Here is a 26025-nt window from a genome sequence, read left to right on the forward strand (position 1 = left end):
CTCCCACACTGCTACTCTCTGTTGTCATCTATGCATAGTCACTTTAATGAACTCTACCTACATGTACATACTACCCCAGCTAACCGGTGCCCCTGCACATTGACTCTGTACCGGCATGCCCCTGTATTTATTCTTATTTTACTGCTGCTCTTTAAGTACTTGTTACTTGTATCTCTTATTCTTATTTCTATTTTTGTTTACCTGCACTGTCGGTTAGGGGCTCGTAAGTAAGCAATTCACTGTAAGGTCTGTTGTATTCGGTGCATGTGACTAATAAAATTTGATTGGATATGTGACGTAGTCACAAAAAAATCCATATATAATTGTGCTTAATTGATTGATTGTACAAGCAGAAGTGATGTCCTCTTATCCATCAGGTAGGAAGTAGCAGTAGCAACACTGTCAAGTGGCTGGGATGTCCTCCACTGAGTCCACTGTCCCCACCACCTCCACCACCTCAACCCACCATCTGTCATCTGCTGTCTGCATTCCACCTCCCTCTGACTATAGACCACACATTAACCACACAACATTGTCAATATATGGTCAAATCAAACATAATCTCATCCCCAGGCTATTGCGCACAGCGCATATAAGCCTGGGATATCAACTACTCAACGTTGGCCTTACTGGGAGAGACAATAGAATTCTATGGGACCAACTGAATAAAATATTTGTCATCATTTCATTTGAGCCAATCACACAACAAGGTGTGCCTTTGTGCTTGTGGTGTGCTAGTTTATGGGGGACGGTTAGGGAGAAGGTGATTGGTTGGTAGATTAAGCCGATTAAGCCACACCAGGAATATCGCCCGGCATTCTGTATTGGCTAACGAAGGCCAAGTTTGACGCAATGGACCAACATTTGGGCGAAATATATTGATAAAAGTCGCCTTGTCCGAGAGAGATTTAAATGGTTATCAAAACGTCACAACAGGGTAAGCCTACACTAAACACAACCCCTATTTGAAGTGTTTCTAAAATCTCCTATGGAAAACAATGAATGGTTGAAAAAAACAATTGGAACCATTTCCCTGTTTGACCACTAGGTTATATTGTTTTTTGACACCTCCACTGTGGTGCTCTATTGTGGTGGAACCGTGAGCTCACGCGGGAAAAACATGCTCACAAGAGAGAGGAAACACCCACTTACACAGACAGGAACCGTGAGCTCACGCGGGAAAAACATGCTCACAAGAGAGAGGAAACACCCATTTACAAAGACAGGAACCGTGACAATTTTTTTCAATGGTAAATGGTATGACTAAACAATCTTATCTATCCACCATCTTTGCCTGAACTTTCACTGTTCAGAAAATGAGAGGACAGACAGTACCATTTGAACGAGCTAGAGGGGTGTGTCATACATCTCCAAGCCACACAAATCCAGGGGTGTAGTGCTACCGAAGCATGAGGGCTCTCTAACTTTTTTCAATTTGAGAATACACAAAGCTGGTAAAAATATGATTATAATGATTTCTGAAGCTCAATCAATGTCTGGCAAGATCACATAATAATGAATTAGTATTTACAAAAATATAATCAAATCAAAATTGATTGGTCACGTACACATATTTAGCAGATGTTATTGCGGTTGTAGTGAAATGCTTGTGTTCCTAACTCCAACAGTGCAGTAAAATCTAACAATTCACAACAATATATATCAATCTCAAAGTAAATTAATGCAATTAAGAAATATATAAATATTAGGATGAGCAATGTCGGAGTGGCATTGACTCGAGTACAGTAGAATACAGTATATTATCACGGCTGTTGAAGGATGAGGACCAAGGTGCAGCGTGTTGAGCATACATTTTCTTTATTTTAAGCAAAATGATGCCAAACAAAACAATAAACACTACAAAAAGAAACCGTGAAGCTTACAAGCAAAGTGCTCTAAACAGAGACAGAACCTCCCACCCCCAAAAGACCAGACAGCGTGGTGTAATGGACTCCTGGACATGGGAGGAGATCCTGGACGGGTAGGGAACCTGGAGGCAGGCTGGGGAGTATCGCCGTCCACAGGAGGAACTGGAGGCAGCTAAGGCTGAGTGGCAACATTACGAGGGAACACGGCTGGCAAGGAAGCCCGAGAGGCAGCCCCAAAAAATGTTTTTTTGGGGGGGCACACGGGGAGTGTGGCAGAGTCAGGTTGGAGACTTGAGCCAACTCCCCGTGCTTACCGTGGCGGGCGTCGTACTGGTCAGGCATCGTGTTATGCGGTGGAGCGCCCAGTGTCTCCAGTGCGCGTTCTTAGCCAGGTGCGCTACATCCCAGCTCCCCGCATCTGCCGGGCTAGGGTGAGGATCCAGCCAGGACGGATTGTGCCAGCCCTGCTCTCCAGACCTCCAGTGTGTCTCCTCGGGCAAGGATATACTGCGCCGGCTTTAAGCACGGTTTCCCCAGTTCGCCAGGGAAACCCAGTGCAGCCTGTTCCAGCTCCCCGCTGGAGAGTGGGTATTCAGCCTGGAAGAGTGGTGCCAAGGCTATGCACCAGATCATCAGTCCTCCCCCACAGCCTGGTCTATCCTGTGCCTCCTCCACGGACCAGGCCTCCAGTAGGTCTCCCCAGCCTGGTGAGTCCTGTGCCTGCTCCCAGAACCAGGTCTCCTGTGTGTCTCCCCAGCCTGGTGAGTCCTGTGCCTGCGCCCTGTCCAGAGCTGCCAGAGTCGCCCTCCTGTCCGGAGCTGCCAGAGTCGCCCTCCTGTCCGGAGCTGCCAGAGTCGCCTTTCTGTCCGGAGCTGCCAGAGTCGCCCTCCTGTCAGGAGCTGCCAGAGTCACCCTCGTGTACGGAGCTGCCGAGTCGCCCTCCTGTCCGGGGCCCGCTGTGAGGGTTCCCAGTCCTTGATCGGCGGCGAGGGTCCCCGCTCGAGAGGCCAAGCCTGAGGTGTAGCGGGGTCCACGTCCCGCACCAGAGCCGCCACCGCGGATAGATGCCTACCCAGACTCCCCACATAGGTTTAGGTTTTGCGGCCGGAGTCCGCACCTCAATCAGAGACAGCTGTCTATCGTTGTCTCTGATTGGGAACCATACTTAGGTACCCTTTTCCCACCTGTGTGTGTGGGAGGTTGTCTCTGTTGTAGTACTTTGCTTGTGAGCTTCACGGTTTGTTTTTGTAGTGTTTATTGTTTTGTTTGGTGTCATTTTGCTTAAAATAAAGAAAATGTACGCTTACCACACTGCACCTTGGTCCTCATCCTTCAACAGCCGTGACATATGTACGTATGAAATGAGTGAAACAGTATGTAAACATTATTAAAGTGAACAGTGATTACATGTCTATGTACATAGGGCAACATCCTCTAAGATGCAGAGTTGAGTAACCGGGTGGTAGCCGGCTAGTGACAGTGATTAAGTTCCGGGCAGGGTACTGGGTGGAGGCTGGCTAGTGATGGCTATTTAACAGTCTGATGGCTTTGAGATAGAAGCTGTTTTTCAGTCTCGGTCCCAGCTTTGATGCACCCGTACTGACCTCGCCTTCTTGATGATAGCAGGGTGAACAGGCAATAGCTTGGGTGGTTAATGTCCTTGTTGGCAATTTTGTTGGCAATTTTTCTGAGAATTAAATAGACTACAGAATTTTTTTTAGTGGGGTTATTTTCCTGGTGAAAATTTTCCCAGTGTCTTGGAAAGTAGGTTTGGAAAGCAGGATTTCCTCTAGGATTTGCCCCGTGCTTATAGCTGTATTTAGTTTATTTTTATCCTGAAAAGAATTCCCTATTCCTTACCAATGAAAAGCATACCTATAAGATGATGCAGCCACCACCGAGCTTGAAAATATGAAGAGTGGTACTCGGTGATGTGTTGTGTTGGATTTGTCCCAAACATAACGCTTTGTATTCAGAGCAAAAAGTACATTTCTTTGGCACATTTCTGCAGTATTACTTGAGTGCCTTGTTGCAAACAGGATGCATGTTTTGGAATCTATTTTCACTCTGTCATTTAGGTTAGTATTGTGGAGTAACTACAATGTTGTTGATCCATCCTCAGTTTTCTCATATCACAACCATTTAACTCTGTAACTCTTTTGTGATGATTTTCATTGACATCATGGTGAAATCCGCTCTGGAAACTGAGTTAGGAAGGACGACTGTACCTTTGTAGTGACTGGGTGTATTGATACACCATCCATAAAAAAATTATGTTAACCACTATTATTGAACACGGAATGAGTCCATGCAACTAATTATATGATTAGTTAAGCATATTTTTACTCTTGAACTTATTTAGGCATGCCATAACAAAGGGGTTGAATACTTATTGACTCAAGATATTTCAGCTTTACATTTTTTATACATTTCTAAAATGTTCTACAAACGATATTCCAATTTGCCATTATGGGGTATTGTGTGTAGATCACTGACACAAAATCTCAATTTAAACCATTTTAAATTCAGGCTGTAACACAACAAAATGTAGAACAAGAAAAAGGGTGTGAATACTTTCTGAAGGCACTGTAAGTATGCCAAACTTGGTATACCAAACGTGATGTTTGAGGGTATTAAAAATATACGTTTCTTGAGACAACATGTATGGGCATAGGCAGACGTTGCAATTGGAGGATACATTTTATTAATATTCTATAATAATATTCAATAAGCTACATCTATCGGTACAAACTTTGATTGCGAAATAATTAAGTAACTAACTTTTGGGGGGGGCGCTCCCGCACCTAAAGCACTACACACCATTGCACAAGTCCCGCCTCTGGATTGAAGAGATTTGGGGATATAAAATGAAGGAATTTTGTTAAACAGCACTTTTGAGTTCATCTCGTGAACGTCATCAGCTTCACGACACGTTAATCCGCGTAGTGTTCTTGTCACTAGCAAACAAGAGAGAGTTTTTGAGTCTCACTCCTACCTCAAAAGAATTCCTCATCTCTCGCACCTCTCTGCCGGTAGCGCGAGCCACACAGCGCAGCCATGGCCAGCGACGATCAGCGGGGGCTACATTATGAACAAACGTTGGTAAGTTAACTTGTTGCTAGCTGAGAAACGCTTTTTTCCGTTCTCTCGATATACAATACCAGTTGAGCGTTCATCAGCTAAATTTTTGCCACTTCAATGAGTGCAAGGGCGCCAGGGTATCCTATAGGTTAGAGCGTTAGACTACTAACCGGCAGGTTGCAAGTTCAAATCCCCGAGTTGTCAAGGTACACATTTGTCGTTCTGCCCCTGAACAGGCAGTTAACCCACTGTTCATAGGCCCTCATTGAAAATAATAATTTGTTCTTAACTGTCTTGCATATTTAAATAAAGGTATAAATATATTTAAAGAAACACAGTGAAATCGGTGTTTGTTGTCCGTTACATCTGCTTGAGCCAGTGTCGTTCACTGTTTTTACGTCGAGAACGGCTTCAAAGTTTTGGGCTCGCACCTGGACTGGTGTTTACGTTTGGTAAAATGAGAGGTCACAAGATACTTATGACATAGAGGTTTATGATTTCTCTCTCACAGATGTTTTTATTTATTAAAAGGGGTAGGCCTATTTTAAAACACTGCATGAAATGGGTCTAAGGTCGTTAAATTATTCACAATGTGCATAAGGTGAGTATTGGTAAAGTGGGAAACTTTTCTGAAAATGTGCTAATAACAGGTGTTGTGCCGAAAATCTCCCCCTGCCAGAATCCCCCCTTCGCGTGAACGCGCACACACTCAATTCTTCATTACTGCGATTTTCTTGCTCGTATAGAGTTCTGCTCTTCAGTCCGTTGTCAGTTTAGTTGCGCTTCATATAAAATGTTTTTATGGCGTTTTGGATCGCGGGGGGGGGGGGGGGCACTAGTAATGTCTGCAGTTTTCGGTTTGGCTATTTGTTTAAAGTGTATTAGTCTGTAAATAAATCTCTTTGTCAAAATTCCTTTTCTCTCCCATGTCTTATTCGACTAGTAGTTGTTCTGAAATGTTTATTGCTTGCCAACATTTTACTCCCTCTATGTTTAACACACATACATTAAGTATTACTTTCAGTTGCCTATCCTGACGTGAAGTTTGTTCTATAGAAAGTATTTGACTGATGTGTGCCACAGAAAGTATTTGAGCGATGATCAGCGGGGGCTACGTTTGTTCTATAGAAAGTATTTGAGCGATGATCAGCGGGGGCTACGTTTGTTCTATAGAAAGTATTTGAGCGATGATCAGCGGGGATGTGTGCCAAGAAAGTATTTGAGCGATGACGTTTGTTCTATAGAAAGTATTTGATGTGTGCCACAGAAAGTATTTGAGCGATGATCAGCGGGGGCTACGTTTGTTCTATAGAAAGTATTTGACTGATCAGTTTGTTCTATAGAAAGTATTTGAGCGATGATCAGCGGGGGCTAGTTTGTTCTATAGAAAGGGGCTGATCAGTTTGTTCTATAGAAAGTATTTGACTGATGTGTGCCACAGAAAGTATTTGAGCGATGATCAGCGGGGGCTACGTTTGTTCTATAGAAAGTATTTGACTGATGTGTGCCACAGAAAGTATTTGAGCGATGATCAGCGGGGGCTACGTTTGTTCTATAGAAAGTATTTGAGCGATGATCAGCGGGGGCTACGTTTGTTCTATAGAAAGTATTTGAGCGATGATCAGCGGGGGCTACGTTTGTTCTATAGAAAGTATTTGAGCGATGATCAGCGGGGGCTACGTTTGTTCTATAGAAAGTATTTGACTGATGTGTGCCACAGAAAGTATTTGAGCGATGATCAGCGGGGGCTACGTTTGTTCTATAGAAAGTATTTGAGCGATGATCAGCGGGGGCTACGTTTGTTCTATAGAAAGTATTTGAGCGATGAACAGCGGGGGCTACGTTTGTTCTATAGAAAGTATTTGACTGATGTGTGCCACAGAAAGTATTTGAGCGATGATCAGCGGGGGCTACGTTTGTTCTATAGAAAGTATTTGAGCGATGATCAGCGGGGGCTACGTTTGTTCTATAGAAAGTATTTGAAAGTATTTGACGATGAACAGCGGGGGCTACGTTTGTTCTATAGAAAGTATTTGACTGATGTGTGCCACAGAAAGTATTTGAGCGATGATCAGCGGGGGCTACGTTTGTTCTATAGAAAGTATTTGAGCGATGATCAGCGGGGGCTACGTTTGTTCTATAGAAAGTATTTGAGCGATGATCAGCGGGGGCTACGTTTGTTCTATAGAAAGTATTTGAGCGATGATCAGCGGGGGCTATGTTTGTTCTATAGAAAGTATTTGAGCGATGATCAGCGGGGGCTACGTTTGTTCTATAGAAAGTATTTGACTGATGTGTGCCACAGAAAGTATTTGAGCGATGATCAGCGGGGGCTACGTTTGTTCTATAGAAAGTATTTGAGCGATGATCAGCGGGGGCTACGTTTGTTCTATAGAAAGTATTTGAGCGATGAACAGCGGGGGCTACGTTTGTTCTATAGAAAGTATTTGACTGATGTGTGCCACAGAAAGTATTTGAGCGATGATCAGCGGGGGCTACGTTTGTTCTATAGAAAGTATTTGAGCGATGATCAGCGGGGGCTACGGTTCTATAGAAAGTATTTGACGTTTTGTTCTATAGAAAGTATTTGAGCGATGAACAGCGGGGGCTACGTTTGTTCTATAGAAAGTATTTGAGCGATGATCAGCGGGGGCTACGTTTGTTCTATAGAAAGTATTTGACTGATTTTGTTCTATAGAAAGTATTTGAGCGATGATCAGCGGGGGCTACGTTTGTTCTATAGAAAGTATTTGAGCGATGATCAGCGGGGGCTACGTTTGTTCTACAGAAAGTATTTGAGCGATGAACAGCAGGGGCTACGTTTGTTCTATAGAAAGTATTTGACTGATGTGTGCCACAGAAAGTATTTGAGCGATGATCAGCTGGGGCTACGTTTGTTCTATAGAAAGTATTTGAGCGATGATCAGCGGGGGCTACGTTTGTTCTATAGAAAGTATTTGACTGATGTGTGCCACAGAAAGTATTTGAGCGATGAACAGCGGGGGCTACGTTTGTTCTATAGAAAGTATTTGACTGATGTGTGCCACAGAAAGTATTTGACTTTAGTGACAAAATGAAGGATATTAGAAGGGGGGGGGGTGTGCAAGGCCATTTTCTTGTCCCCCCCTTCTATCTTGAGACTGCAAGACCTGGCACACATCATAATCATTTTGGTAGCTCACACCAGTAGTGTGTGCCACAGAAATTATTTGACTGTAGCCACAAAATGAAGGAAATCTGAAGGGGGGGATTCTGGCAGGGGAGAGGTTTTCGGCACAACACCAGAACACCTTACAGAATCATTGCATTGTCATAACCCCCATCATGATACCGTTCTAAATATCTTAAGAACTGTACTTTACTATACAAAAAACTTTTTTTGCCGTCCATACTGGTATTTTGGGACACTTTGATTGGCAAAGTGGGACACTTAATTCTTTATTGTAAAGAAGGATACATTAGAGAGTATATGAGTCATTTCCATATTTTTATGATAAACTTCAATTATTCATACAAATGAAATGTATTAAAACATTCTTTAGGCATTTTTGTAGAACATTAAGCATGATCATTTATTATTATTACAATTATGATTATTATTGTTATGATGACTATTATCATCATCATACTTGATTATAAGTATATGATGTAGCCTATACAGTGCATTCTGAAGGTAATCTAATGATGTACGACGATTTAAATGCCATTTCTTTAAAAGTTTGGCAACTTCATATAATAATTTAACATTATACGTCAATATAATGTGCTTTTGAAAATATTCAGACCCGTTGACATTTTCCACATTTTGTTACGCTTTATTTAAAAAATATATAATAATTTTTAAATACTCATCAACCTACACACAATACCCCATAATGACAAAGCAAAAACATGTTTTTCGCAAATGTATTAAAAAAATATATATATATCTTATTTACATAAGTATTGAGACCCTTTGGAATGAGACTCGAAATTGAACTCAGGTGCATCTCGTTTCTACTGATCATCCTTGAAATGTTTTTACAACTTGATTGGAGTCCACCTGCGTGACATGATTTGGAAAGGCACACACCTGTCTATATAAGGTCTCACAGTTGACAGTGCATGTCAGAGCAAAAACCTTCCTAGGTGCTTCGCTATATCAGCTCACTCACTTCGCTATATCACATTTGACATTGTCTGTAAGCTTGAGTTCATTTGCACACAAAAAAATTATACAATGAGGGAAAGACCTGTGTGTGGTCCTTGTTAATGCAGACAGAAAAGAGCTCCAACTTCTTAACCATAGCCTCAATTCTGTCCCGCACATTGAATATAGTTGCGGAGATTCCCTATAATCCTAGATTCGGATCATTCAGGCGAGAAAAAACATCACCCACATTTTTTATTTTTTATTTAACCTTTATGTAACTAGGCAAGTCAGACAGGCCAGTCGTGTGAAACTCATCATCATGCAATCGGTCAGACAAGTGAAAATTATGGTCAGTAAAGAAAACTTTAAGCTCATCTCTCAATTAAAAGAAATATGTCAATACTTTGCCCCTTGATAACCAGCGCACTTCTGTATGTTGTAAAAGTGTTACATGGTCGCTGCCCATATCATTGCATAATATAGAAAATAGACGAGAGTTCAAGGGCCTTGCTCTAACAAATTTAACCATTTTCACTGTATTGTCAAAAATGTCTTTCAAGCTGTCAGGCATTCCCTTGGCAACAAGAGCCTCTCGGTGGATGCTGTAGTGTACCCAAGTGGCGTCGGGAGCAACTGCTTGCATGCGCGTTATCACTCCACTATGTCTCCCTATTGTGGTTTTTGCTCTGTCAGTAGAGATACCAGCACACCTTGACCACCAAAGTCCATTACTTTAAAAATATCCTCTCATGTTGTCCTGGTTTCCAGTGGTTTGCAGAAGAGGATGTCTTCCTTAATTGATACCCCATAAACGTAACGGACATATTCCAGGAGATGTGCCAGGCCGCTATGTCTGTTGACTCATCCAGCTGTAATGCATATTCTTCACTGGCTTGTATGCGAAGCAGTAATTGTTTCAAAACATCTCCTGCCATGTCACTGATGCGTCGTGAAACAGTGTTGTTTGATGAAGGCATTGTCTCTATAGTTTTTTTTGTCCTTTTCCCCCAGCATTATCCCAGTCATATCCACAGCAGCAGGAACAATTAAGTCCTCCATAATAGTATGGGGCTTGCCTGTCTGTAACGTGTGTGCTGGGAGTGGTGACCTAGAGGCCGGAGAGGGAGCACACATCTTAGCCACTCGGTAGCTCACCATATAAGATGCTTCTAGACCCTTCTTATTAATGGTATCTGTTACTTTTATACATGTCTTACTACTCGAAAGTCGTCTTTATTCTCGCTCCAAACACTCTGTGGCTTATTTTTCAAATTGTCATGTTTTGTTTCTAAATGTCTGTGCAAGAGTGAAGGTTTCCTGTGAGAGAGTAACGGTTAATGTGACTGGATGTTAATTATTTGACTAGGCTACCTGTATTTGACATTGTGTTGTTATTTCGCTGAACATTAGATGGTTTCATTTTAATTTTGGCAGTGAAACGAGGCTACTCATTTGAGAGAAAAAAACTCACCCAAATGTACATCCCTGTTGGAAAATGTAAATGTACTGTTTGAAAATGTGAAGATAATAAAAAATAAAAAGTGAAATGTGAATCACATTTTTATTTGGCTTACCTCCGACGGCATTGCGACCCCAGTTTGGGAATACCTGTTCCAAAAGGACAACCATCTCTGCAGCACTCCACCAATCAGGCCTTTATGATAGAGTGGATAGACAGAAGCCACTCCTTAGGACAAGGCACAAACATACTGCTCATCATCTATCTGCTGCAGAGGGACAAGAGAGAGCCATGAGAAAACGAGTTTTGATCAGTCATGGAAATAAAAGTGCTGAAAACAAATTGGCTACCTATTTAAAAAGAAGATGGAGAACAAGCTATGAAGGAAAAATACTGGAGTTTTGGTGCAGGTACAACAACCTAGTGCAAAAATAATATTGCGATATTATATTTCGTAAAACATATTTTGGTATGTAACTATATCGATTCCCCCCCATCACTACTCTTCCTCCCCCTCTCTCATATATCCTACCTGTTGTTCTGGATGATACAGTCCTATACACTGTAGATATGGTCATTTGTTCTGGCTGATACAGTCCTATACACTGTAGATATGGTCATTTGTTCTGGCTGATACAGTCCTATACACTGTAGATATGGTCAGTTGTTCTGGCTGATACAGTCCTATACACTGTAGATGGGGCCAGTTGTTCTGGCTGATATAGTCCTATACACTGTAGATATGGTCAGTTGTTCTGGCCGATACAGTCCTATACACTGTAGATAGGGTCAGTTGTTCTGGCTGATACAGTCCTATACACTGTAGATAGGGTCAGTTGTTCTGGCTGATACAGTCCTATACACTGTAGATGGGGTCAGTTGTTCTGGCTGATACAGTCCTATACACTGTAGATAGGGTCAGTTGTTCTGGCTGATACAGTCCTATACACTGTAGATATGGTCAGTTGTTCTGGCTGATACAGTCCTATACACTGTAGATGGGGTCAGATGGGGTCAGTTGTTCTGGCTGATACAGTACTCTACATAGACCATATGTCTATGGGTCCAATGTGCCATTGGGACCCATTCATTCAACAAGATGTCTAGAAATGTCCTCTACAGTATGTGTAAGTAAACTAGTGTTATAGTAGGAAGGGTTGTCTAGTGTGAGACCCAGTCCTTGCTCTAAGTACATGGCATGTTTTGTATATGTTTGTGTGTGTGTGTTACCTACTGCTCTCCCTTAACCCTTTCTGTGTGTTCTTCCAGATGTATGGTCGCTACACACAGGAGTTGGTACTGCTCTCCCTTAACCCTTTCTGTGTGTTCTTCCAGATGTATGGTCGCTACACACAGGAGTTGGTACTGCTCTCCCTTAACCCTTTCTGTGTGTTCTTCCAGATGTATGGTCGCTACACACAGGAGTTGGTACTGCTCTCCCTTAACCCTGTCTGTGTGTTCTTCCAGATGTATGGTCGCTACACACAGGAGTTGGTACTGCTCTCCCTTAACCCTTTCTGTGTGTTCTTCCAGATGTATGGTCGCTACACACAGGAGTTGGGGGCGTATGCTAAAGAAGAGGCAGCTCGCCTGAGGGAGGAGGGGGTGCGGAGGCGCTCGGTCACAGAACGCTCACGCTCCCTGGAACTTCTGGAGAATGACAAGGGCTGCTGCGCCAAGTGTCGCAGTGAGTACTGACCAATACCGACCACTCAAGCTGGACATACTGTAACCAGACCATGTTCTCTGACCAGGTCTCTCTCTGTCTCTCTTTGTTACTGTGAAACAAGTCTCACTTCACATAAACTTTGCCAGATACCATGTAGTTACATTGTTACTAACATAAATAAACTGGAGTGTATTTAAGGAGGGATTTGGGAGGGAGTGTTTTTGAGTGTTTGTGCAGTCAGTGTGTGTGTGTGTTGATGTTTATTTGCTAGTACAGTGTTTGTGGTGTGTGAGCCACCTCATTCTGTTTACTGTTGATGGTGATAATAATTATGAATATGTTTGTTTTTGGTAGACTGAACAGCCTGTTAACTAGAAATAGACTGCACGTGTACAAAACATTATGAACACCTACTCTTTCCATGACATAGACTGACCAGCTGTATCCAGGTGGAAGCTATGATCTCTTATTGATATCACCTGTTCAATCCACTTCAATCAGGCTAAAGAATGATTTTTAAGCCTTGATGCAATTGAGACATGGACTGTGTATATGTGCCAATAAAATGGTGATTTGGCAAGACAAAATATTTAAGTGCCTTTGAATGGTAGTAGGTGTCAGGCGTACCAATGTGTGTTAAGAACTGCAAAGCTGCTGGGGTTTTCACACTCAACAGTTTGCTGTGTGTGCCAAGAATGGTCCACCCCCCTAGAAGAATTGCCCAGCAGTGGGAGCGAAGTTGTAATGGGCGGAGTCAGAGCACACTGCTCAGACCAGAGCTCCACTGCAGTTCACATTTCTCTAGCAAGCCTGAGAATACTTGATGAGACAGTAGTTGATGGAAACAACCATAGCCCTAACCTTAACCACTCACTATTCAGACCCATAATGACAAAGGGAAAACAGATTTTTAGAAATTTTTGCAAATGTATTAAAAATAGAAAACAAAATACATTATTTACATAAGTATTCAGACCCTTTGCTATGAGACTTGAAATTGAGCGCAGGTGCATCCTGTTTCCATTGATCATCTGTGACAGGTTTATACAACTTAACCACCTGTGGTAAATTCAATTGAATGGACATGATTTGGAAAGGCACACACCTGTCTATATAAGGTCCATAGTTGACAGTGCATGTCAGAGCAAAAACCAAGCCATGAGGTCGAAGGAATTGTCCGTAGAGCTCCAAGACAGTATTGTGTCGAGGCACAGATCTGGGGAAGGGTACCAAAAAATGTCTGCAGCATTGAAGGTCCCCAAGAACCCAGTGGCCTCCATCATTCATAAATGGAAGAAGTTTGTAACCACCAAGGCTCTTCCTAGAGCTGGCTGCCCGACCAAACTGAGCAATCGGGGGAGAAGGGTCTTGGTCAGGGATGTGACCAAGAACCCGATGGTCACTCTGAAAGAGCTCCAGAGTTCCTCTGTGGAGATGGGAGAAACTTCCAGAAGGACAACCATCTCTGCAGTACTCCACCAATCAGGCCTTTATGGTAGAGTGACCAGACGGAAGCCACTCCTCAGTAAAAAGCACAAGAGAGCCTGCTTAGAGTTTGGCAAAAGAAACCTTAAGACTCTCAGACCATGAGAAACAAGATTCTCTGGTCTGATGAAACCAAGATTGAACTCTTTGGCCTGAATGCCAAGCATCACGTCTGGAGGAAACAAGTCTTCGGGACAAGTCTCTGAATGTCCTTGAGTGGCCCAGCTAGAGCCCACACTTGAACCTGATCGAACATCTCAGGAGAGACCTGAAAAGAACTGTGCAGCTCCCCATCCAACCTGACAGAGCTTGAGAGGATCTGCTGAGAAGAATGGGAAAAACTCCCCAAATATAGGTGTGCCAAGTGTCCCGTATACTACCTCTCTGGCCTCTAGGTCATCAGGCTGCTGATTTAACCCGCACACCTGTCACCATCGTCAAGCGCACCAGCACCTCATGACACTCACCTGGACTCCATCACCTCCTTGATTATCTGTCACTCCCCTTTGGTTCTTTCCTCCAGTGTTATCGACTCTGTTTCATGTTGGTGCGTTGTTTGTGTTTCGTGTTTATTGTTTAGTTTATTTATTAAAACACTCACTCCCTGTACTTGCTTCCCGACCATCAGCGCACTCGTTACACCAAGCTTGTAGTGTCATACCCAAGACGACTCGAGGCTGTAATCGCTGTCAAAGGTGCTTCAACAAAGTAATGAATAATTATGTACATGCAATATTTCATTAAAAAAAGATAAAACATCTCCAAAAATTCTGAACCACGGTTTTTGCTTTGTCATTATGTGTTATTGTGTAAATGAGATTTTTTTTCTTTATTTAATCCATTTTAGAATAAGACTGTAACCTAACAAAATGTGGAAAAAGTCAAGGGGTCTGAATAGTTTCTGAAGGCACTGTACACCACTCTATGGAAAGATGAGACTCTCATAAACACAATGGTGTTCTCCGTTTTGCTCCCACAAGCGTCACAAGTCAGTACCGCTGAAGTCAGTACCGCCGAAGTCAGTACCGCCGAAGTCAGTAACGCCGATCTGCCAACTTCTGTCTGTAGCGACCAAACAGTTTGGGCTACACACTAATATGACCCCTCTGTGGAAAGGTGAGACCCTCACAACCACGTACATGTCAGTAGATGTTTTGCTCTAGGATGCACACAAGCCTCACGAGACTCGTCTGAAGGTTGCCCTGTACCAGTTAAAAAAATTAACGAAAATGTATATAGAAGTAGTTTAGGGCAAATTTTTTGGTTGTTAAATATGGGTAAAAAAAAAATCCTGATCTTTCTTATGTCTTTCAGGTATTTATTTATTTTATTTTTATTTCACCTTTATTTAACCAGGTAGGCAAGTTGAGAACAAGTTCTCATTTACATGGTCAGTTTGTTGAGTATGTTTGGCAGCATGAGTGAAGGATGCTTTGTTGCGAAATAGGAAGCCAATTCTCGATTTAACTTTGGATTGGAGATGTTTGATGTGGGTCTGGAAGGAGAGTTTACAGTCTAACCAGACACCTAGGTATTTGTATTTGTCCACGTATTCTAAGTCAGAGCCGTCCAGAGTAGTGATGTTGGACAGGCGGGCAGGTGCAGGCAGCGATCAGTTGAGAGCATGCATTTAGTTTTACTTGTATTTAAGAGCAATTGGAGGCCACGGAAGGAGAGTTGTATGGCAATGAAGCTTGCCTGGAGGGTTGTTAACACAGTGTCCAAAGAAGGACCAGAAGTATACAGAATGGTGTCGTCTGCGTAGAGGTGGATCAGAGACTCACCAGCAGCAAGAGCGACATTATTGATGTATACAGAGAAGAGAGTCGGTCCAAGAATTGAACCCTGTGGCACCCCCATAGAGACTGCCAGAGGTCCGGACAGCAGACCCTCCGATTTGACACACTGAACTCTATCAGAGAAATAGTTGGTGAACCAGGCGAGGCAATCATTTGAGAAACCAAGGCTGTCGAGTCTGCCGATGAGGATGTGGTGATTGACAGCGTCGAAAGCCTTGGCCAGATCAATGAATACGGCTGCACAGTAATGTTTCTTATCGATGGCGGTTAAGATATCGTTTAGGACCTTGAGCGTGGCTGAGGTGCACCGATGACCAGCTCTGAAACCAGATTGCATAGCAGAGAAGGTATGGTGAGATTCGAAATGGTCAGTAATCTGTTTGTTGACTTGGCTTTCGAAGACCTTTTTTATTTTTGTTTGTTTTAATTATCCGTTATTTTACCAGGTAAGTTGACTGAGAACACGTTCTCATTTGCAGCAACGACCTGGGGAATAATTACAGGGGAAAAGAGCGGGATGAATGAGCCAATTGTAAACCTTAGAAAGGCAGGGTAGGATAGATATAGGTCTGTAGCAGTTTGGGTCAGGAGTGTCCCCCCCTTTGAAGAGGGGGATGACCGCAGCTGCTTTCCAATCTTTGGGAATCTCAGACGACACGAAAGAGAGGTTGAACAGGCTAGTAATAGGGGTGGCAACAATTTTGGCAGATAATTTTTAGAAAGAAAGGGTCCAGATTGTCTAGCCCAGCTGATTTGTAGGGATCCAGATGTTGCACCTCTTCCAGTACATCAGCTGACTGGATTTGGGATAAGGAGAAATGGGGAAGGCTTGGGCGAGTTGCGGTGGGGGGTGCAGTGCTGTTGACCGGGGTAGGAGTAGCCAGGTGGAAAGCATGGCCAGCGGTAGAAAAATGCTTATTGAAATTCTCAATTATGGTGGATTTATCAGTGGTGACAGTGTTTCCTATCTTCAGTGCAGTGGGCAGCTGGGAGGAGGTCTTCTTATTCTCCATGGACTTTACAGTGTCCCAGAACTTTTTTGAGTTAGTGTTGCAGGAAGCAAATTTCTGTTTGAAAAAGCTAGCCTTGGCTTTTCTAACTGCCTGTGTATAATGATTTCTAGCTTCCCTGAACAGCTGCATATCACGGGGGCTGTTCGATGCTAATGCAGAACGCTATAGGATGTTTTTGTGTTGGTTAAGGGCAGTCAGGTCTGGGGAGAACCAAGGGCTATATCTGTTCCTGGTTCTCAATTTCTTGAATGGGGCATGCATATTTAAGATGGTTAGGAAGGCATTTTAAAAACATACCCAGGCATCCTCTACTGACGGGATGAGATCAATATCCTTCCAGGATACCCCGGCCAGGTCGATTAGAAAAGCCTGCTCGCTTTGGGGAGGTACCTGGTAGGTTCATTGATAATTTGTGTGAGATTGAGGGCATCAAGCTTAGATTGTAGGATGGCTGGGGTGTTAAGCATGTTCCAGTTTAGGTAGCCTAGCAGCACGAGCTCTGAAGATAGATGGGGGGCAATCAGTTCACATATGATGTCCAGAGCACAGCTGGGGGCAGAGGGTGGTCTATAGCAGGTGGCAATGGTGAGAGACTTGTTTTTAGAGGATTTTTAAAAGTAGAAGTTCAAATTGTTTGGGTACAGACCTGGATAGTAGGACAGAACTCTGCAGGCTATCTTTGCAGTAGATTGCAACACCGCCCCCTTTGGCAGTTCTATCTTGTCTGAAAATGTTGTAGTTTTGGATGAAAATTTCAGAATTTTTGGTGGACTTCCTAAGCCAGGATTCAGACACAGCTAGAACATCTGGGTTGGCAGAGTGTGCTCAAGCAGTGAATAGAACAAACTTAGGGAGGAGGCTTCTAATGTTAACATGCATGAAACCAAGGCTATTACGGTTACAGAAGTCATCAAAAGAGAGCGCCTGGGGAATAGGAGTGGAGCTAGGCACTGCAGGGCCTGGATTCACCTCTACATCGCCAGAGGAACAGAGGAGGAGTAGGATAAGGGTACGGCTAAAAGCAGTAAGAATTGGTCGTCTAGAACGTCTGGAACAGAGAGTAAAAGGAGGTTTGTGGGGGCGATAAAATAGCTTCAAGGCATAATGTACAGACAAAGGTATGGTAAGATGTGAGTACAGTGGAGGTAAACCTAGGTATTGAGTGATGAAGAGAGAGATATTGTCTCTAGAAACATCATTGAAACCAGGAGATGTCATCGCATGTGTGGGTGGTGGAACTAATAGGGTGGATTAGGTATAGTGAGCAGGACTAGAGGCTCTACAGTGAAAAGCCAATAAACACTAACCAGAACAGCAATGGACAAGGCATATTGACATTAAGGAAAGGCATACTTAGTCGAGTGATCAAAAGGGTCCAGTGAGTAGAGAGGTTGGTTGGGGTCACAGCGATTTAGACAGCTAGCCGGGCCATCGGTAGCAAGCTAGCATAGGATGGAGGTCTGTTATTAGCCACCTCGTGCGTTTCAGTCGGTAGGATTAGTGGGGTTCCGTGTGGTAAAGGGGATAAATCCAAATCACACAAAAAAACAAAACAATAGAGGCCCAAGAAAAAATAAAATTAAAATAAATTGCCCGATAGGTCTATTCAGATAGCAGCCGATAAGACAGCTAGCGGTTAGCGGGCCACAGATGGGCGTTCAGGTAACGTCGCGATGGAGGAGCCAGCCGGATAACTCCTTCGGGTAGATAATGTCGTTAGTCCAGTTGTAAAGGCCTGGTTGGGCTCCGCGTTGGCAGTAAAAACGGGTCCGGATAGGTGATTGTAGCCCAGGAGTGATTGATGGAACTCTTCAGCTGGCTAGCTCCGGAATAATTGATGTTTGCTCCGGAATCAACGAAAGCCAATAGTCACACGGCTAGCAGCTAGCTAGCTGCAAGATCCAGGTATGAATGTCCAGAGTTAGCGGTTGAAATCCAGGGACATGGAGAGAAAAATAGGTCCGGTATGTTCCGAGCCGCGCCGTACAAAACTGGCGATAGATTTTCGAGCTAAAGGATAGCTGATGACCACAAACCGTGGTTAGCTGAATACTAACGATTAGCCAGTAAAGAAGCTAACTAGCTTCTGATTAGCTTCTGATTAGCTTCTGGCTAGCTTCTGGATTAGCTTCTGGCTAGCTTCTGGTTAGCTTCTATGGAGGATTACAGATTTGAGGTAAATAATACTTCATTTATTTTATAAATATAAATTGGTGAGGCGGGTTGCAAGAGAGTATTTTGAAGATGAGTTTATGGAAAATAAAAAAATATGTATAAAAAGGTATGCGGAAAAAGTTGTAAATATATATATACGGGACGGGACACGACAAGACGAGGACAAAAGACTTCTAAACTGCTATGCCATCTTGGAACCAACCATTTGATTTATTTTTGGACTATCTGATTTTCCATGTACGAATCAGTTATTTGTATGTGCTAATAGCAGGTCAAATTCAATGTTTCATCAAATTATTATTTTTTCTTATACCTAAAGGGGTCCTCAAAATCAAATAGCTAAATGATCGTTGGCATAACCATCTTTAAAAAATACATATGTTAGCTTAGTAGAAACGTTTGCCCATTATTCATTTCAAAATGATTCAAGTTCTGTGAAATTGGTTGTTGACCATTGCTAGACAACTATTTTCAGGTCCTGCCATAGATTTTCAAGCAGATTTAATTCATAACTGTAACTCAGCCACCAAGGAACATTCACCTTCTTCTTGGTAATCAACTCCATTGTATATTTGTCCTTATGTTTTAGGTTATTGTCCTGCTGAAGAGTGAATTCATCTCCCAATGTCTGGTGGAAAGCAGACTGAACCAGGTTTTCCTCTAGGATTTTGCGTGTGCTTAGTTCTATTCCACTTCTTTTTTATCCCGAAAAACTCCTCAGTCCTTAACGATTACAAGCATACCCTTAACATGATGCAGCCACCACCATGCTTGAAAATATAGAGAGTGTTGCTCAGCAATGTGTTGTATTGGATTTGCCCCAAACATAACACTTTGTATTCAGGACAAAAAGTGAATTGCTTTGTCACATTTTTTGCAGTATTACTTTCGTGTCTTGTTGCAGTGACTTAGAATATTTGTTTTCTGTGCAGGCTTCTTTATTTTCACTCTGTCAATTAGTTTAGTATTAATTGAGTAACTACAGTATTGTTGATCCAGCCTCAGTTTTCTCCTATCACAGCCATTAAACCCTGTAACTGTTTTAAAGTCACCATTGGCCTCATGATGAAATCCCTACACCATCTACTTCCTTTCTGGCAACTGAGTTAGGAGGGGACTGTGTGTATTGATTAGAGGTCGACCAATTGTGATTTTTCATCGCCGATACCGATTATTGGAGGACCAAAAAAGCCAATACCGATTAATCAGACAATTTATTTATTTATTTAATTGTAATAATGACAATTACAACAATACTGAATGAACACATATTTTAACTTAATATAATACATCAATAAAATCAATTTAGCCTCAAGTAAATAATGAAACATGTTCAATTTGGTTTAAATAAAGCAAAAACAAAGTGTTGGAGAAGAAAGTAAAAGTGCAATATGTGCTATGTAAGAAAGCTAACTTTCAGTTCCTTGCTCAGAATATGAGAACATATGAAAGCTGGTGGTTCCTTTTAACATGAGTCTTCAATATTCCCAGGTAAGAAGTTTTAGGTTGTAGTTATTATAGGAATTCTAGGACTATTTCCCTCTATACCATTTGTATTTCATTAACCTTTGACTATTAGATGTTCTTAAAGGCACTTTTGTATTGTCAGTGTAACAGTATAGCTTCCGTTCCTCTCCTTGCTCCTCCCTGGGCTCGAACCAGCAACACAACGACAACAGCCACCATCGAAGCAGCGTTACCCATGCAGAGCAAGAGGAACATCTACTAGAAGGCTCAGAGCGAGTGACGTTTCAAATCAAATCAAATCAAATGTATTTATATAGCCCTTCGTACATCAGCTGATATCTCAAAGCGCTGTACAGAAACCCAGCCTAAAACCCCAAACAGCAAGCAATGCAGGTGTAGAAGCACGGTGGCTAGGAAAAACTCCCTAGAAAGGCCAAAACCTAGGAAGAAACCTAGAGAGGAACCAGGCTATGTGGGGTGGCCAGTCCTCTTCTGGCTGTGCCGGGTGGAGATTATAACAGAACATGACCAAGATGTTCAAATGTTCATAAATGATCAGCATGGTCAAATAATAATAAGGCAGAACAGTTGAAACTGGAGCAGCAGCACAGTCAGGTGGACTGGGGACAGCAAGGAGTCATCATTTCAGGTAGTCCCGGGGCACGGTCCTAGGGCTCAGGTCCTCCGAGAGAGAGAAAGAAAGAGAGAATTAGAGAGAGCATATGTGGGGTGGCCAGTCCTCTTCTGGCTGTGCCAGGTGGAAATTATAACAGAACATGGCCAAGATGTTAAAATGTTTATAAATTACCAGCTTGGTCGAATAATAATAAGGCAGAACAGTTGAAACTGGAGCAGCAGCATGGCCAGGTGGACTGGGGACAGCAATGAGTCATCATGTCAGGTAGTCCTGGGGCATGGTCCTAGGGCTCAGGTCCTCCGAGAGAGAGAAAGAAAGAAGGAGAGAATTAGAGAACGCACACTTAGATTCACACAGGACACCGAATAGGACAGGAGAAGTACTCCAGATATAACAAACTGACCCTAACCCCCTGACACAAACTACTGCAGCATAAATACTGGAGGCTGAGACAGGAGGGGTCAGGAGACACTGTGGCCCCATCCGAGGACACCCCCGGACAGGGCCAAACAGGAAGGATATAACCCCACCCACTTTGCCAAAGCACAGCCCCCACACAACTAGAGGGATATCTTCAACCACCAACTTACCATCCTGAGACAAGGCTGAGTATAGCCCACAAAGATCTCCGCCACGGCACAACCCAAGGGGGGGCACCAACCCAGACAGGATGACCACAACAGTGAATCAACCCATTCAGGTGACGCACCCCCTCCAGGGACGGCATGAGATAGCCCCAGTAAGCCAGTGACTCAGCCCCTGTGATATGGTTAGAGCCAGAGAATCCCAGTGGAAAGAGGGGAACCGGCCAGGCAGAGACAGCAAAGGCGGTTTGTTGCTCCAGAGCCTTTCCGTTCACCTTCCCACTCCTGGGCCAGACTGCACTCAATCATATAACCCACTGAAGAGATGAGTCTTCAGTAAAGACTTAAAGGTTGAGACCGAGTTTGCGTCTCTGACATGGGTAGGCAGACCGTTCCATAAAAATGGAGCTCGATAGGAGAAAGCCCTGCCTCCAGCTGTTTGCTTAGAAATTCTAGGGACAATTAGGAGGCCTGCGTCTTGTGACCGTAGCGTACGTGTAGGTATGTACGGCAGGACCAAATCAGAGAGATAGGTAGGAGCAAGCCCATGTAATGCTTTGTAGGTTAGCAGTAAAACCTTGAAATCAGCCCTTGCTTTGACAGGTAGCCAGTGTAGAGAGGCTAGCACTGGAGTAATATGATCAAATTTTTTTGGTTCTAGTCAGGATTCTAGCAGCCGTATTTAGCACTAACTGAAGCTTATTTAGTGCTTTATATGGGGAGCTGGAAAGTAGAGCATTGCAGTAGTCTAACCTAGAAGTGACAAAAGCATGGATTAATTTTTCTGCATCATTTTTAGACGGAAAGTTTCAGATTTTTGCAATATTACGTAGATGGAAATAATCTGTCCTCGAAATGGTCTTGATATGTTCTTCAAAAGAGAGATCAGGGTCCAGAGTAACGCCGAGGTCCTTCACAGTTTTATTTGAGAGGGTGTCTACAACCATTAAGATTAATTGTCAGATTCAACAGAAGATCTCTTTGTTTCTTGGGACCTAGAACAAGCATCTCTGTTTTGTCCGGGTTTATTAGTAGAAAGTTTGCAGCCATCCACTTCCTTATGTCTGAAACACATGCTTCTAGCGAGGGCAATTTTGGGGCTTCACCATGTTTCATTGAAATGTACAGCTGTGTGTCATCCGCATAGCAGTGAAAGTTAACATTATGTTTTCGAATAACATCCCCAAGAGGTAAAATATATAGTGAAAACAATAGTGGTCCTAAAACGGAACCTTGAGGAACACGGAAATTGACAGTTGATTTGTCAGAGAACAAACCATTCACAGAGACAAACTGATATCTTTCCGACAGATAAGATCTAAACCAGGCCAGAACATGTCAGTGTAGACCAATTTGGGTTTCCAATCTCTCCAAAAGAATGTGGTGATCGATGGTATCAAAAGCAGCACTAAGGTCTAGGAGCACGAGGACAGATGCAGAGCCTCGGTCCGATGCCATTAAAATGTCATTTACCACCTTCACAAGTGCCGTCTCAGTGCTATGATGGGGTCTAAAACCAGACTGAAGCATTTTGTATACATTGTTTGTCTTCAGGAAGGCAGTGAGTTGCTACGCAACAGCCTTCTCTAAAATTTTTGAGAGGAATGGAAGATTCCTCGGGAGTTGATAGGCTTGAAGTCATAAACAGCGCAATGCTTGACGCACAACGAAGAGCTGCTGGCAAAACGCACGAAAGTGCTGTTTGAATGAATGTTTACACGCCTGCTTCTGCCTACCACCGCTCAGTCAGATACTTAGATACTTGTATGCTTGTATGCTCAGTCAGATTATATGCAACGGAGGACACGCTAGATAATATCTAGTAATATCATCAACCATGTGAAGTTAACTAGTGATTATGATTGATTGTTTTTTATAAGATAAGTTTAATGCTAGCTAGCAACTTACCTTGGCTTACTGCATTCACGTAACAGGCAGTCTCCTTGTGGAGTGCAACGAGAGAGAGCCAGGTAGTTATTGCGTTGGACTAGTTAACTGTAAGGTTGCAAGATTGGATTCCCCGAGCTGACAATGTGAAAATCTGTCATTCTGCTCCTGAACGGGCCAGTTAACCCACTGTTCCTAGGCCGTCATTGAAAGTAAGAATGTGTTCTTAACTGACTTGCCTAGTTAAATAAAGGTCCCAAAAAATTTAAGCCTTTAAATTGGCGGCCAAAAATACAGTTTTCCGATTGTTATGAAAACTTGAAATCGGCCCTAATTAATCTTCCATTCGACCGATTGGTCGACCTCTAGTATTGATACACCACCCAAAGTGTAATTAATAACTTCACCATGCTCGAAGGGATATGTTGTGGGGGTTCTACACAGGGACACTCAAAGTCAATCTTATTTACACCCAATTTTGATCTTGTCTCATCGCTGCAACTCCCCAACGAGCTCGGGACTCGAAGGACGAGTCATGCATTCTCTGAAACATGACCCGCCAAACCGAGCTTCTTAACACCAGCTTATCCCGGATCAATGTGCACCAATGTGTTCGGAGGAAAACCGTTCAACTGTTCAAGTTGCTCTCTGAGGATGTGTTGGTACCATTCTTTATTCATGGCTGTGTTCTTAGGCAAAATTGTGTACTTATACCACTCCCTTGGCTGAGAAGCAACCCCACACATGAATGTTCTCAGGATGCTTTACTGTTGGAATGACACAGGACTGATGGTAGCGCTCACCTTGTCTTCTCCGGACAAGATTTTTCTGGATGCCCCAAACAATCGGAAAGGGGATTTATCTGAGAAAATGACTGTACCTCAGTCCTCAGCAGTCCAATCCCTGTACCTTTTGCAGAATATCAATCTGTCCCTGATGTTTGTCCTGGAGAGAAGTGGCTTCTTTGCTGCCCTTCTTGACACCAGGCCATTTTCCAAAAGTCTTTGCTTCACTGTGCGTTCAGATGCACTCACACCTGCCTCCTGCCATTCCTGAGCAAGCTCTGTACTGGTGTTGGCCCGATCCCGCAGCTGAATCAACTTTAGGAGACGGTCCTTGCACTTGCTGGACTTTCTTGGGCGCCCAGAAGCCTTCATCACAACAATTGAACCACTCTCCTTGAAGTTCTTGATGATCTGATAAATGGTTGATTTAGGTGCAATCTAACTCGCAGCAATATCCTTGCCTGTGAAGCCCTTTTTGTGCAAAGCAATGATGACGGCATGTGTTTCCTTGCTGGTAACCATGGTTGACAGAGGAAGAACAATGATTCCAAGCACCACCCTCCTTTTGAAGCTTCCAGTCTGTTATTAGAACTCAATCAGCATGACAGAGTGATCTCCAGCATTGTCCTCGTCAACACTCACACCTGTGTTAATTTTTGTAATTTCTTAATTTATTTTATTTCACCTTTATTTAACCAGGTAGGCTAGTTGAGAACAAGTTCTCATTTGCAACTGCGACCTGGCCAAGATAAAGCATAGCAGTGTGAACAGACAACACAGAGTTACACATGGAGTAAACAATTAACAAGTCAATAACACAGTAGAAAAAAAGGGGGAGTCTATATACAATGTGTGCAAAAGGCATGAGGAGGTAGGCGAATAATTACAATTTTGCAGATTAACACTGGAGTGATAAATGATCAGATGGTCATGTACAGGTAGAGATATTGGTGTGCAAAAGAGCAGAAAAGTAAATAAATAAAAACAGTATAAAACAGTATGGGAATGAGGTAGGTGAAAATGGGTGGGCTATTTACCAATAGACTATGTACAGCTGCAGCGATCGGTTAGCTGCTCAGATAGCTGATGTTTGAAGTTGGTGAGGGAGATAAAAGTCTCCAACTTCAGCGATTTTTGCAGTTCGTTCCAGTCACAGGCAGCAGAGTACTGGAACGAAAGGCGGCCAAATGAGGTGTTTGCTTTAGGGATGATCAGTGAGATACACCTGCTGGAGCGCGTGCTACGGATGGGTGTTGCCATCGTGACCAGTGAACTGAGATAAGGCAGAACTTTACCTAGCATGGACTTGTAGATGACCTGGAGCCAGTGGGTCTGGCGACGAATATGTAGCGAGGGCCAGCCGACTAGAGCATACAATTCGCAGTGGTGGGTGGTATAAGGTGCTTCAGTGACAAAACGGATGGCACTGTGATAAACTGCATCCAGTTTGCTGAGTAGAGTGTTGGAAGCCATTTTGTAGATGACATCGCCGAAGTCGAGGATCGGTAGGATAGTCAGTTTTACTAGGGTAAGCTTGGCGGCGTGAGTGAAGGAGGCTTTGTTGCGGAATAGAAAGCCGACTCTTGATTTGATTTTCGATTGGAGATGTTTGATATGAGTCTGGAAGGAGAGTTTGCAGTCTAGCTAGACACCTAAGTACTTATAGATGTCCACATTTTCAAGGTCGGAACCATCCAGGGTGGTGATGCTAGTTGGGCATGCGGGTGCAGGCAGCGATCGGTTGAAAAGCATGCATTTGGTTTTACTAGCGTTTAAGAGCAGTTGGAGGCCACGGAAGGAGTGTTGTATGGCATTGAAGCTCGTTTGGAGGTTAGATAGCACAGTGTCCAATGACGGGCCGAAAGTATATAGAATTGTGTCGTCTGGGTAGAGGTGGATCAGGGAATCGCCAGCAAGAGCAACATCATTGATATATACAGAGAAAAGAGTCGGCCCAAGAATTGAACACACTGAACTCTGTCTG

The 26025-nt window shown here is 43.2% G+C and overlaps 1 protein-coding gene across 1 annotated transcript in view; it reads left to right on the forward strand.

The window, feature by feature from the left end:
- Positions 1-4781: 4781 nt before the first annotated feature.
- The window catches only part of LOC124005662 (chloride channel protein 2-like), a 78666-nt gene continuing 57422 nt past the window's right edge, over positions 4782-26025 (forward strand). The window contains exons 1-2 of the mRNA XM_046315106.1: positions 4782-4970; positions 12074-12227. Of these exons, the coding sequence (XP_046171062.1) occupies positions 4926-4970; positions 12074-12227 (199 nt within the window). The 5' untranslated portion in view covers positions 4782-4925. The remainder of the gene's footprint in view (positions 4971-12073; positions 12228-26025) is intronic.

This window comes from Oncorhynchus gorbuscha, linkage group LG19, assembly GCF_021184085.1.
Source record: "Oncorhynchus gorbuscha isolate QuinsamMale2020 ecotype Even-year linkage group LG19, OgorEven_v1.0, whole genome shotgun sequence".
Classification (NCBI taxonomy): Eukaryota; Metazoa; Chordata; class Actinopteri; order Salmoniformes; family Salmonidae; genus Oncorhynchus; species Oncorhynchus gorbuscha.